Raw genomic sequence first — 14,328 nt, 5'->3', positions numbered from 1 at the left:
TCTTTTCCCCATGCCTAGCAGGATTCCTTTGTGCCTGTGCCTCACAACTAACTAGGTTCCATCCTGCTCTGTGGTCCCCACCACACCTAGGCTCTGCCACAAGGGCTAACAGCCAGGACAAAGCTGTTCCCGCCCAGCACGCCGCATGGGGGGGGGGTGTTCACGAAAGGCAAGGCTGGTGAGCAGCAACGTTGTTCTACAGTCTAGAGACTGTGGGCACCAAGGGGGGTGGAAGTGCCCTGTAGGTGGGTGACACTGTGAGGAGCAGAGAGCTGGAGATGGGGGAGATGGGGGCAGCTGGCAGCGCCATACAGGTGTGAAAGGTGAGTGAATCCCTGTGTGTGCCATTCAGTGGGTCTCTGGCATCATCAGCTAAGGGAATGTTTTGTGCTTGTATCCCCTCCCCCTGGATGCAGTGCCAGTATCACTCAGAGACTGGGAAACTAAGGCCACCTCCCCGGCTCACAGCAACCCAGCACTTAGGAGGAGCACCCCAAGCACCAACCCCTAATGGCCTGCAGGAGGCTGGCAGCAGCACAGGATCATGCAGGCTCCTGGGGTAGCGGGGACACCTGCATAGGTGGGAGTCTTGTCCTGCCCCTTCAAACACAACCGGGCTCCCCCCAGCCAAAGGCCCAGGCACAGGGAGACAGGCTGGAGAGCAAGAGACCACGGTTCTCCTTTCAGCTCCAGCCATCTTCCTAGAGATCCTTGCTCCCCGTGCTCGCCTCACCAGCCCCACCGACCTCAGCCGTATGTGCTGTCTGGGAGGTGAGGGTTTTTTTCCCCCAGCTGGCCCAGCCCTGCTATCTGCAGCCTCCTGCCACTGATGATGATTTGCTCCTCAAAGCACTTGCACACATTCATTAATGAAGCTGTACAACCTCTGACAGCTGTTCCAGTGCTGGTCTGCAATCCGAGGAGGAAACTGAGGCATAAAGAAGGGACTTGCCCAAGGTCACACAGTAAATAAGTGACAAATTCAGGAGTTCTGAGTCCCCCTCCTTCTTCAACCACTGCCACTCTCCTTCCCCCACCTAGAGCCAAGAACAGAACCCAGGAGTCCCGGCCCCCATTCTTCCTGCTCTCACCAGCGGACACTACTCTATCCTCACTGTCAAGTCTCACATCCCCATCCCGCATCTCCCTGGGAGGGGCCCAGCTGCACACCGTACCTTGAGAGTGTCCTTCCTGTCCTGGTAGAAGCACAGTGTCTGCCTCATCAGCACCGCATGGAACAGGTTCCAGGTGCGACAGGTTGCCTAAGAGATCAGAAGCAGAGGCCAAAGGTGAAGCGAGTGAGGCCTGGCCTAGTCAGCATGGCAGCTCTTCCCTTGTCCGGGGGGAGTTCCAGGCTGCTATGCTGCTCCTGCTCTGATGAGTTAGCAGGAACGTGGTGCATCTTGGTGCTTTCTAGTGACAGGGCCATTAAAAAGTAGTGGGGGCTCAAGGGATCTCTGTGGCACTGTCAAATAGGTCAGGAATCTGGAGAGGTACAAATGTGCCAGCTCCTGGGATTCCCCTTCCCTGCCAGCACCCTTCTCCTCCAGCTGCAGCACTGAAACACGCATGCCAGCTGATGCCCCAGGAGCTCCGAGTGCATACAACTGACACTGCAGACAGTGGGAGCAGCAGGATGGGGCCCCAGGCTGGCTAAGAGATGCAAACCTGGGTTACTTAATTTGGGAAAGACACCAACACACAAGCAGGACAAATCACAGCTTGTCCTTGTCTGCAGTTAATGGTTAGCGCAGGCACAGCTACACTGATTGCTTCCCCCTCCGCCAATGGCTGAATCAGGGTTGCTCTCAAGTGCAGACAAGGGGATAGAGACAGCGTAAACACCAAGTGTGTGTCTAGAGCTGATTTCCTTTGACACAGAGTTTGAGTAAGTTTGGGAGTAAAAATCATTATCATCCTCAAAAAGCCCTCGGGTCCCTGCAGGCCCGGTGTTCACAGGGCTGAGCCTGCAGGCAGCAGGGAGGAGACTCAGTGCCTGCCGGTCCCTACACAGCCACTCACAACGCTGCAGAAAACAGTCCTGGCTGAGCTCGCTTTGGTGCAGCTCCCTCCCAGAGATCCTGCAAACACACGTTTGGGTGCTGTTAACGCAGGAGACCTCAGGCCAGATTCACAGCTAGCCTAAATCAATGTAGAGTTTTGCTGACTTCAATGGAACTGTGCTGATTCACAGCAGCTGAGGATCTGGCCCATTGACTTCAGTGAAGCTGCACCCATTTACAAGAGCTGAAGATCTGGCCCTCGATGTCCAAGCACTAGTTCCTCCCTGTTTGTGGCATGTCACTGGGCATGTTGCAGATTGACTCCAATGTGATACCATCGCTCAGAAGCGCGGCCTGAGTGGGGTTGTACAATCTTAGAAGCTGCTATCAATGACTGGTATCCTGAGGAATATCAAGCTGCTAGCTCCATGCTGTGGATGCTGACCAGGGTCAATTTCCAGCATTTAGGGAATGTTTAATAACAGCTCAGCAACTGCTTAGATCCTATAATCAAAGCCATGCACTGAAATGTTACACAACTGCAGTCCTGATTAAGCACCGGCTTCCCCTGCTTAGAAAGAAGGTAAGTACGACTGGTGAGAAGTGCTCTGGGTAGCTTGAGAGATCAAATCACCAGCTCCACAGCTTGGAAGCAGCTGGATAAATGCTCAAGGAGCTGTTTAGATGGGCAGAATTTCCCCTTGGGGAGTTTTATCCATTTTACCTTCAAAACAGAAGCTGAGATTTTCAACAATGGGGACCTCCCGTTAGGTCCCCGTGTGCACAGCCAGGCTGCTTTGCCAGGAGTGCCGTGCACCCCACACCTCACAGTGAAGACAATGGACGGTTGGATATTAGGAAAAACTATTTCACTAGGAGGGTGGTGAAGCACTGGAATGGGTTACCTAGGGAGGTGGTGGAATCTCCTTCCTTAGAGGTTTTTAAGGTCAGGCTTGACAAAGCCCTGGCTGGGATGATTTAGTTGGGGATTGATCCTGCTTTGAGCAGGGGGTTGGACTAGATGACCTCCTGAGGTCCCTTCCAACCCTGATATTCTATGACGTTGCTGGGTGACAGCATCTTTGAGAACCGGGCCACTGATTTGCATGGCTAGGTATGGACTTGGGAGCCTAACAGGCCCCATTTCTGGCAGTGTCTCTAACACAGTGGGTGTGTGATTAGAGACTGATAAAGTTAAAGAAGCAAAATGCAGCCATGTAGCCCAGGGCCCACAGAGAAGGCCGGGCAGCTCCTACTGTACCTTTCTGCCTCCCGTCTGCAACACGTGTTTCCTTTCCAGCGTCCCTTCCATCATCTGAAACTCCACTTTACTGGGGGGCGTCTGCAAGGAGACAGGCAATGAGCAAAGCAGCCCCAGCACCACTGGGCTGTTGGGCGTGCAGTTCCCAGAAGCCAGCAATCCAGGGGGTCCCACACCCTGCCAGGAGCATAACTTGAAGCCTGCAATGGCAAATGGGTCATTTGGGGTCAAAGTCTCTATCAGAGGGATCATAACGGGGCCATGTGTGTCCTGATGGGGACATATGCTGCCCTTCCGGACCTAGTGGGCAGGTTCAATGCTGCGCAGATTCAGGGGTGACAGTGCGATGTTGTGCAAGGGGACCTTCTTGGGATCCTGTATCCCTGACCCGTTAACTACATGGTTCTTCCCAGCCCCATCGAAGGCCTCTGGGACCAGAAGACAGCAGTGAATTGCAAAGCAGGGAACCACAGCACAGAGACCATCTTCCTCACATTGGCCTGGATTTGCAGTAAGCCCTGTGCATACATTTCTGTCCTGATAGGGTTATAAATCCACCTTGCTGCAGCAATCACCAGGACTAGAACCCAGCCCTTCAGTTCCAAAACACAGTCCTCTTTCACTCAAGCTACAGGAGAACTCCCATAGGTGGCACTCATAGACCTTTCATCCTTCTGGTGCATCAAGTCATTACAGGGCAAGACTGCGCCCTTGCACACAGGCTCAAAGGCAAGTACCTGCCTTGCCATAGCCTCACACTGTGCACACACTTGCAGTAAGCACATGTGTAGAGCAGACGTGCATTTGCACACTCCATCTGTGATCTGCCATTTAGAGCAATGGTTCTCAGCCAGGGGTATGTGTACCCCTGGGGGCACACAGAGGTCTTCCTGGGCAGGGGCGGCTTTAGGTATTTTGTCGCCCCAAGAACAGCAGGCAGGCTGCCTTTGGCGGCTTGCCTGCAGGAGGTCCCCGGTCCCGCGGATTCGGCGGCATGCCTGCGGGAGGTCCGCTGAAGCCGCGGGACCAGCGGACCCTCCACAGGCATGCCGCCGAAGGCAACCTACCTGCCGCCCTCGCGGCGACCGGCAGAGCGCCCCCTGTGGCTTGCTGCCCCAGGTACGCGCTTGGCGTGCTGGTGCCTGGAGCCGCCCGTTCCTGGGAGTACAGCAATTCATCTAGATATTTGCCTAGTTTTATAGTAGGCTACAGAAAAAGCACTAGCGAAGTCAGCACAAACTAAAATTTCATACAGGAAATGACTTGTTTATACTGCTCTATTTATTATACACTGAAATGTAAGTGCAGTATTTATACTCCAGTCAATTTATTTTACAACTATATGGTAACAATGAGAAAGTGAGACATTTTTCAGTACTAGTGTGCTGGGACACTTCTGTATTTTGATGTCTGATTCTGTAAACAAGTAATTTTTAAGTGAGATGAAACTTGGGGGTACGCAAAACAAATCAGCCTCCTGAAAGAGGTCCAGTAGTCTGGAAAGGTTGAGAGCCACTGGCTTAGAGCAGGGGTTCTCAAACTGGGGGTCGAGACCCCTCAAGGGGTCATGAGGTTATTACATGGGGGGTCACGAGCTGTCAGCCTCCACCCCAAACCCTGCTTTACCTCCAGCATTTATAATGGTGTTAAATATATTAAAAAGTATTTTAATTTATAAGGGAGGTCGCACTCAAGAGGCTTGCTGTGTGCAAGGGGTCACCAGTACAAAAGGTTGAGAACCACTGAGTTAGAGCATGGGATCACATCTCCCTCTAGTGGCCAATCTCTGCACCTGACAGCCTGCTACTGACTTCCAGCTAAAAGAATTACTGCTTCAGCTCCAGTGGCAGGAGAGGTGATTTTGGTGCTGAAACGCTTGAGTTTGACCCTGCTGATGGCTGTGGGTGAGGTCTGGCTTTGAGCCTTGGCACAGGCTGGAGATGGTGTTCGGACATCCAGCTAAGCCCCACGTGTTGCTCACGAGTGACCCTTTGTGGCCAGTACAGGAGCAGGATAGCCAGGGGAACTGTGGCTCGGAGGCCTGGGATAAAGCAGGGAATCTCTAGGTATCTGGCCCCATCACTGCAGTGCCTGAGAGTGTGTGAAAGAGACAATACAGATTCTGGGAGGTCTCCCCCAGCCCCTAAGGAACAGGACACAAAGCCCACTAACCTTGCCAACATCTCTGTCCTCTTCCTGATGCGTCTGCCGGTTCTGTGGGCAGGTGCCCTCCACTGATCTGATGGATGCAGCCTCGTTTGCCCCACAGGGATCGTCTTGACAGGGGAAGGATGCCCAGAACCTGCGTGGGCTGCCCTCACTACCGTGCCCATCACTGGTGCCTCTTTCCCCGTCTGGGCTCTGAAGGAGTTGGGTGGAGGTGGGAAGGGTGAACTTGGCCACCAGCATGTTATTTGCTGATGTTAGGATCAGTCTCCCACTGGAAACCTCTGGGCTCTGTGCCTTGTCTGCCTTGTTCCCCGATGTGGGGGGGACATCAGTGTCCACACAGGGGCTCTGCCTGTTGCGTCCCTCCACATTCCTCCAGATGGCCTGCAGCTCCTCCTCCTCTTCTTCAAACAACTCGTGGTCGGGGTGGCAAACCTCGTCTGAGCCTGGGAGCTTTGCCCCTTTGGACAGCCCTGATACGGCCGCCCTTCTGTCTGGAGCCAGGCCCTGGCAGTCTAACCCTGCTGATGCCAGGCCACGCGGCTGGGCACCGAGCTGGCACTCTGACACAGATAGCAGGGTCGGTAGGTTTGTACACCGTCCAGAGCGTGCCATGAGGCTTTCCTTCGCAGCCTCCTGGAAGGGGGCAGGCTCTAGACGATGCTCTGGGGGATCTTCCATTAGCTTGCCATTCACTGCGGGATGCTCTGGTTTGGCTGTGCTGGGGGCCCCTCCGGCACCACTCGTGTGCTTAGTGGGAGAAGGCCTGAGTTCCGCCGTAGTTGCTTCTCCGAGACTGGGTCTGAAGCCTGCTGTCTTCTCAGCCTTCACGCTGCTGGACGTGCCCAGCGTGGCTGCCAGCTTGTCCCACTCGCGCCCAATCTGCTCGTGCAGCACGCTGATGCGGGAGAGCCGGTTCAGTCTGAAGTCCAGGAAATCATCACTGCCACTGCCCTGGCTCCTGGGAGTCCATCGCTCCTCCCCACAGGGGGTGGCACCAACGCCGTGCACCTTTGGCCTGCAGTAGCTTGGGTTGAAGCTCACCTCTTCAAACCAGGTGCCTCCCTCGCTTTTAGGAGCCTTCCTGAAAGCATCCCTTGGCCCTCTGGGCCTTTGGCATGTGGCCAGAGGCTGCTTCAGTGTCTCCTTCTGTGGGCTGGCCCCATTCGCCTCCCCTTCTGCCCCATTGGTGTCCCACGGAATCACCCCACCGTCCTGCCTCACCTCCTCCCTTCCTGGCACCTCCTTCTGCGCTACTTTAATGGCGTCCTGGACGTTACCAAGGAGACCCAGGTCCTTCGGCAGCTCCAAGCTCAATACAGACCCCAGGGAAAGGTGCCGGCAAGCACTCTTCGCCACTGCTGGCTGGGAACTGCTGGGCCCCCAGGCTTGGCTCAGGAATTCAGCTTTGGCGCCACCAGATGCCACCCTGGCAATGCCACATTCTGACTCACTGGCCCTCCCCAGCGGGTTCTTCACAAGGTCCAACAGCTGCCCGAGCCTGGGGCTCGGAGGCCTCCCTGCCAACTTCTTCCCACTGCTGCACTTGGGAGGCCAAGTGTTGCTTGGATTGTGCTTCTCCTCCAGCAAAGGCCGCAGCCTGCTGGGATCTGCTCCCATGATGCCCTGCGGCGTGTACAGCTGAGCATCCTCTGCCTTTGCCTGACCCTTTCTCTTCAGGCTGCTGAGGAGGGAGCTGGAGCTGATCTTGGGCAGGGTGTGGAAGGCAGCCTCAGGCCCGGGGCTTGGGACCAGGGAAGCATGGGCTATGGTGGGCGCTCGCTTGGCTGGCCGTGGCATGGTTGAGCTCCTGCGGGTGGCGTCTCGATCCCCCTCTTTCTCTTTCACATGCAGATAGGTGCTCACCTGGGAAACACAAGGGTGGGGGAGACGTGAGACCCACCGTTCAACCGCTCCAAGTCACTAGTGCCCACACCTGCCAGGGTGGGCACAGCCCTGGACCCACTCATGTGCTGGGTCCTTAATGGCATGCACTGGCACATGGCGCCTCCTGCCCAGCTGTCAGTCACACATCACAGTAAGCCTCATTCTCATCACACAGTAGCCAGCAGGGTCAGGCAGCCCAAGACGCATTCCAGGATGTCACGGTCACTTGGCTTCATTGTGGGGGACCAGCTCCCACAATCCTGTTCTAGTGCAGGGCTAACCCAATGCTGCCTTAATAGGGGCTGCACTTAGGGTGACCAGATGTCTCAATTTTATAAGGGCAGTCCCACTATTTGGGGCTTTGTTTAATATAAGCACCTATTACCCCCCACTCCCAGTCCTGATTTTTCACACTTGCTGTCTGGTCACGCTAGCTGCACTGGCCAACTCACCAGCTGGGCTGCTCCTAATTGTGCTCCCATCACCAGTCATGTGCCTGGAGGGACTGCAGATCCCAGCATGCAATGCTTCCAGGGAGCTCAGTGGCTCGGCATGCTGGGAGATGTAGTATAGTAGGCTGCCCCTTCATATTACAGAGGCTAGCAGTTGCAGGCTGGTGCAGTACCCCACATGCCCTCTGGCTGCCCCAGTATAGCAGAGGCTGGCTGCATCGTTCAAACAGCACAGATCTCTTCCCTGTACCCTTTACTGGCTGGAGCCCATCTAGCAAAAGAGACTCAGTCACTGCTGGTGCCCCGATGCTAGGATTTCACTCCCTCCTGTTTGTGCCAAGTGGGAGGACTCTGAACACTTGGGACTTGCTCTGTCCCTGCGTTCCCCACCACTCAGCAAAGGTGCCTGTTTCTTTCTCTAAGCCAGTGTTTCTCACCCTTATTACACAGGAGGGCCACAGAAACCTACCCACAACCTGGTGTGGGCTAAAAACATTCTACGTATTTTAATAAAATTTAAATTCACCTGTATTGATTTATATTTTAAGTTCAGCTTGTTTCGTATGTGTTTCTAAGTACAGTATTGTCTATATACATACCCGTGTAAACTAAAATGATATAAACATGATGACAAAACGCTAATGAACCGGCCATTAATATATTGGGTTCAAACCGGCCATGGGCCTTATGAAACGTTGGGGTTGGCTGTGTACAGCCCACGGGCCGTACGTTGGGCAGCCCTGCTCTAAGAACCTCCCCCTCGTCCATGCTCACAGAGCTTCCTGGCCTTTCCCACTGGAACGGGCAGATTCCTTAGCAGGTCTGTGCAGCCTGAGGCTGGGAGAGGATGCTGGCAAAGACCTTCATCCTCCTGTGGCGGGGGGAATGGATCAGCACTTCCCTGAATTCAAGGCTGGGTGCTGCCTGCTATCCCCAAGTCTTCTGACTGGCTCCCTATTCCTCTGTCCTGTCCAAGTGAATGAACTATTCCGGTAGGGGCCCTGGTCAGGTCACAGCTCTGCTTCCAAGCTCCAGCCCAGCTCATGTAGCACCGAGCCCTAAGCCTGCCTCAGACCTAAGCACCTGCCCTAAGCCTGTGACTGTCCAGAGATGCTGCACACAGGGACCTGCTCAGCTTCTCTGCGCTGGATTATTGCTGCTTTCAAGAACTCCTGGCAACCCCCACCCAGGATAGAAATACACGAGATAGGGAGCATTAAACCAACACAATTCTGTGTGAAAGCAGCACCAGTAACAGCGCCTGCCTCACAACCCTGAAGCCCTCTAGGTATCCCCAGGACAGGCCTGGCTCATGCAACACACCCTCCCTCCACCAGTCTGCTCCAGGACTCCCTGGCACATTCAGGTCTTGGCCTCTCTGCTCAGGCTGGCGACAGGAACCACCAGCTGGACTGTGGGTTTGGAGAGCTGCCCCCGGCGACTGGACTGAGACCTTCTGGCTCATTTCCCCTCCCAACAGCCAGCAGATGGAAACCACTTACCAATAGGGGCCAGACAGCAAGTGGTGTCCAAGAGGTGAGAGGCCCAGTAACTCATTCCCTAGCCCCCGGGGCCAGCTGGTGCACTGATCTCATTCTGTGGAGTACCGTGACACCAGGCAGCCCTTGGGAGGTCGTTTCTCATGGCTGGGTTATCAGGATAGCATGGTGCCCTCCCTGTCCACCCTCTCCACTGCTGCAGGCCTTCTAGCAGGGGGATGAGCCATAGCCTGGCCTCTCGGCCGGGAGCCAGGGAGGACCAGGAGCAGTGTCAGAGAGAGGACACAGAGGGACTCGCGGGGATGGGACGGTGCGTTAGTATAGGGCAAGCTCATGCCATGCAGCCACTGTGCCCGGCATGCAGCCCCTGGGACATTACCTCTTCCACGGGCCGGCGAGATGGCTTTTTCTTTCGCTTTAAACTACCCAAAGTGTTTCCTAAAAGCCCCTGGCAACGCTTCCAAAAGGTTTTACAGCCTGAGGGTTTAGTGCCAGGGAGCTGAGTGTGGGGAAAGAGAGACACAAAAAGAAAATTGAGGGAGGAGCGCGGGTGGCCTGTTACAGCGAGGAGGAGGAGGGGAGGAGAGGTGCCACGGTGCTAAAGGCCAGCCCCCTGCTTGAAATCCAAGGGAGCTTGTTCTGTATCTGCCATCCTGAGTGGCAGGGGTGCCAGGGCTGGGGCTCCCTAGTCCAGAGGGTCCACCTGCTTTGCTCTTGAGTCATCTGAGAATTTCCTGAGCTCTCTGCTGCTCAGCCTCAGCCCCTGGGGTCTGGGTTCACCCGGAAACACCCTCACTCTGCCATGCCCTTCCAAGTGCACCTGGCAGTTTCCAAGCCCTACAAAACCACAGCCCTGAATTCACCTGCAGTTGGACAAGCTCTGCCCTAGGGCACAGCTCCCCCAGGCAGCTCTATCGAGAAACGTGGTCTCTCCCGTCTCCCCTCGCACCAAGCCCCCTGTGCACAGCACAAGCTAGCAGCGCTGACAAAGCCGTGTGTCCCCAGCGTGGCATCACCTACCCTGTGCAGGGACTCTTCCCCCGGCATCGCTTCAGGCTGCGCCAGCTGCAGCTTCTTCTCCCCCTTCTTGCCAATACTCAGGATCAAGTTGACTGTCCCGCCCAGGCTGCTGGGCCCAGGCTGCGGCACCAGCAGCACTGGGGTCTCTGAGGGATCCAGAACTAGAGTCTCCTTGGGAGTTTCCACCTCCAGTGGGGTGGAGTCACCAGGATCTTCCCAGCTCTGCTCCAGCCCTTGGAGGGGATCTGGGATAGATGGGGCGGAAGGAGAGGCCACTTCTCTCTCTTGCCTCTGGAGCTGTGTCCCGGGCCCCTGAGGTGGGGTGAGGGAGCACAGTGTGGGCTGAGGCCCTTTAGAAGTGTTAGGGCCCAGGATGCCATCTGCTTCGGGCACAGCTGCTTGGGCGCATGGGTCCTGGGAAGCAATAGAAGACGATGAAGAGGTGGGGTTGTGGGGATGGCCTGCCCGCTGGCCTGTGCACCTCCTTTCCCTCCCCTGTGCCACCATACCCCCCTGCCCTACACCTGGTTCCTCCTCCCCCATGCCCCCTCTGCTGTGCCCCCTCCTGCACCTCTCTGCACTATGGGTGTGCAGTGGAATTTGGTGGCCTCCCCATGCAGGAGCCCTGGGACTCTCACGCTCTTACATGACAGCACTGGATGCCAAAGGCAGTCTGGATGCATGGATCTCCAAGTGCTTTAATTCAGCTTCACAGCCCCTCCCGATCACTTAGGGAGGTGGATCAGGAGCATTATCCCTGCATTGCAGGTGGGGTAACTGAGGCACAGAGCAGGGCGGGGAGTCACTCAAGCCTGCAGAGTGAGTAGCAGTGCCAGGGCTAGAACCTAAGAGCCGTGACTGCTGCTCCTCTGCCTTAACCACTAGCCCATCCTTCCTCTTTCAGGCCTGTGGTGTACGGCTTCCCCGAGATTCTCCAGACGGAAACAGCCGCCATGGTTTCTGTGAGTCTCCCTGATCTTTGCCCTGGTGGACACAATGCCTGTGTATCTGCTCCTGCCCCATGCTGGCCTTGTGCAGGCGCCTTTCATTGTGCCGAGAGAGACCCCTCAACTGGGCTGAGCAAACAGTGGCCTGACCCATCCCTGCTCACAGACTGTCCCACAGCAGCTACAGACTCACTTGGCAGCTGGGGGACACACTCAGCACACAGTCCAGGGTATCATCTTGGCCCTTTTTGCCATCACTCTTGTTCCCAGCATCCCAGTGGTGTTTCTGTGCTCGCCAGCGCACCAGCACCCACCCCAGCATGCTCTGCAGCTCCTCCAGGCGTTCCTTTATCTAAGGGGAGAACAAAGATGCCAAAGGCTCCCGTCAGAACTTAAGCTCCCCTCCTCTGCTCCCCAAACACAACTTCAGCCAGGGATTGGGGACAGAGAAGCCAATGGGGAGCGTGCGATGCTGAGAACCCTTCGTCGGGGACTGGTGCTTTCTTCAGGAGCAACTTCATGATGGGCCCTTTGGGGCCAGGTCTGGGAAGAAAGCTGAGCCCCAGCAGGTCTGTGCTCAGTATCCATCACGTGGGTAACTACCGCAGCCAGCGGGATGGTCTGATTGCCCCCTGCAGGGCGGGGGGTTGAGGCTGGCTGCTCCTGAGCACTGAATGGCTTGTTGGTAAGTCTGTCTCACTGGGCTCCCATAAGCTAATGGTTTGGCTGGGCACTGTGCCCACGACTCACCTCTCTGATGACCCAGCAGGTCGCATCTGCCCTGTACCAAGCCAGAGGCTGAGCCCCAAGGGTTTTCAATGGGGAGCTCGTGAAGCATCCCCCAGTCCACCTCCTGCTTACCGTCTCACTCAGGTAGTGCTCCTCGGACACCAGTGTCTGCCCTGCGGCTGCCAGCTCCTCAAACTCCTTGAACTTGGCCTCAATTTTCCTCTCCAGCTCTTCCCACTGAGTTTCCGGGAGCCCATGAGCACTCACGCTCTCCGAAAAGATCTGAGCCCTTGTGTCCTCTGTCCAGGAGCTGCGGAAACAAGGGGGCAGGGCCATATGGAGCCACTGGGACGACTGGAGGGAATTCAGCTGCCGACCGCTCTCCTCCCCTCTCTCCACCCCTTCCTAGGAAGGCACAGGTGAGGAACTCCCTCCAGGCCAGAGGCTGAGCCGGATCCTCCACGCCAGGGTTTGATTCTCCACTAGATCCAACTATCCAGAGAACATCCCTTCAGTGAACGGCCCCCTGCTCCCTGGATTTGGCAAGCACGGAAGGCAGAGGAAACAGCCGTGTTGTAACTCAGTCTCCACAGGGAGTTGCCCTGCCCCCCAGGCAGTGGCATAGCCAGGTTTTCAGTGTAGGGGGAGCAAACATAAAAAAGGCGCCCCCCCTTGGCTCCTCCTCTGGCCACGCCCCCTTGGCTCCTCCTCTGGCCATGTCCCCCAACCGGACCCCCCTGCCTCGCTCCCCTTCCACCCTGTGCCGCCGCCTGTCCCCGGCCTGCTCCTGGCGCGCTCCACGCTGGGCTCGCCAGCCTGGCGGCCTTAAAGGCACAGGGGCCCTTTCGCCTCCCCCCGCCCGCCGCATTAGCAAGGGGGGGGGCGGGGAGCGCTTGGCCGCCGAGCCATGAGCCGAGGAACCAGCCCCCTTGCTCCTCCAGCCGCGTCTGCCACCCCCGCATGGCTCCTCCGGCTGTGCTGTTGTTAGCGCCAGCCGGCAGGCGCCGCTTCCACGCCGGCCTGCCACTGCCACCCCACAGCTCCTCTGGCTGTGCTGCTGCCAGCACCGGTCCGGCAGGCGCCACTTCCGTGCCTGCCGCCCTGAGGGGAAGCAGCTGCTTCCTCTGAACCCCGCTAGCTACGCTACTGCCCCCGGGCTGAGGGATGAACAGAGCTGCCACCTGGCAGGATGCTACTGCGACTGTTGTGGCACTTGGTGTGTTGTTAAAGCTTCCCATGGACTCCTGCAGCTTTCCTGTGAATTTCTGCCACCGCCTCTCATTGCTCTCAGTGCGACTGAAACCACAGGCTGCCCACTGCCATTTCCCTACAGCTGTAGCTAGTGGCGCTCCGGCTTCCCAAAGTACAGACGGTCACCCACAGTTCTCACCAGGACTACAGCCAGGCTGCCTTCGGGGACGATGGGCACCGTTAGGCTCTGTGGTGAACCCAGGGAGGCATGAGCGGGCAGAGAGAGGGAAAATGTGAGGGCTGGAGGCTGAGAGAAAATATGGGAGGAAGGGGAAGGCAAGGGCCAGGAGACGGTGGGGAAGCCTGGGGAGCGACAGGAGAGTGGCAAACATCCTGGGTTTCTGTGGACACCTGACATTCTCCAGGGAGCTATTTCAGCTCCCCTTGCACCTCCCCAGCCTGCTCCCCACAGAGCAATGCCTGGCCAGACACTTGTGAACCCCAAGCTGAGCACCAGCCCTCAGGCTGTCCTCCCTGGCTCCCAGCTTTCCAGGCAGGGCTGGCTGGATCGCAAAGGCAGTTGAAGGGTGCCCTGCAGGCTGCAGCCACTTACATCATGGCTAAGTAATCCCCAAAGAACTGCTGCAGCCGACTGGCCCGCTGCACATGGCCCTTGTTCTCCAGCACCAGCTTCCGCAGCTCCTCCCAGGCCTGCAGCGTCCCCTGGATCTCAGGGCCCATGTCATGCATCCGAGCTGGGCAGAGCTTTTCCAGGTGGATGACTGCCTTCTCCAGCAACTCCACATCCCCCTCCAGCGCCTCGGACATGTTGAACTAGGGGACACAAGACAAAAGGACTCTGAACACTTAAAAGAGACCCTCTCAGCAGGGGGCTCATGGCTCCCTTCCCCATGGGGGAGTGTGTTTCTGCCCCTCTGCCTGAAGACAGGAGGGGACCGAGGCAAATCCTGCCTACTTGGCTTGCCAAGGTGTTTCCTTCCCCTACCACTTGGGGAAAAAGATCAGGGTTGGGGATCAACATGGCAGGGCAAAGCACTGGGCTGACTCCCTCAGGTGCTGGCACCTGGAGATGGGACCCAAACCCAGGCCCCCTGCATGGCAGGGGTGGACATTAGCCACTAGGCCACCAGGCTGAATCCCTTCAGCATT

The 14,328-nt window shown here is 56.9% G+C and overlaps 1 protein-coding gene across 3 annotated transcripts in view; it reads right to left on the bottom strand.

The window, feature by feature from the left end:
* The window catches only part of LOC123366283, a 47,820-nt gene that overhangs the window by 6,955 nt on the left and 26,537 nt on the right, over nucleotides 1-14,328 (bottom strand). For all 3 annotated transcript variants that reach the window (XM_045009572.1, XM_045009570.1, XM_045009571.1), the window contains 7 exons: nucleotides 13,772-13,992; nucleotides 12,100-12,277; nucleotides 11,432-11,590; nucleotides 10,292-10,705; nucleotides 5,437-7,299; nucleotides 3,265-3,345; nucleotides 1,176-1,262 (listed from right to left, as the gene is read on the bottom strand). In XM_045009572.1, the coding sequence (XP_044865507.1) occupies nucleotides 1,176-1,262; nucleotides 3,265-3,345; nucleotides 5,437-7,299; nucleotides 10,292-10,705; nucleotides 11,432-11,590; nucleotides 12,100-12,277; nucleotides 13,772-13,992 (3,003 nt within the window). The remainder of the gene's footprint in view (nucleotides 1-1,175; nucleotides 1,263-3,264; nucleotides 3,346-5,436; nucleotides 7,300-10,291; nucleotides 10,706-11,431; nucleotides 11,591-12,099; nucleotides 12,278-13,771; nucleotides 13,993-14,328) is intronic.

This window comes from Mauremys mutica, chromosome 3 (assembly GCF_020497125.1).
Source record: "Mauremys mutica isolate MM-2020 ecotype Southern chromosome 3, ASM2049712v1, whole genome shotgun sequence".
Classification (NCBI taxonomy): Eukaryota; Metazoa; Chordata; order Testudines; family Geoemydidae; genus Mauremys; species Mauremys mutica.
This window is presented reverse-complemented; position numbering and strand designations above follow the sequence as displayed.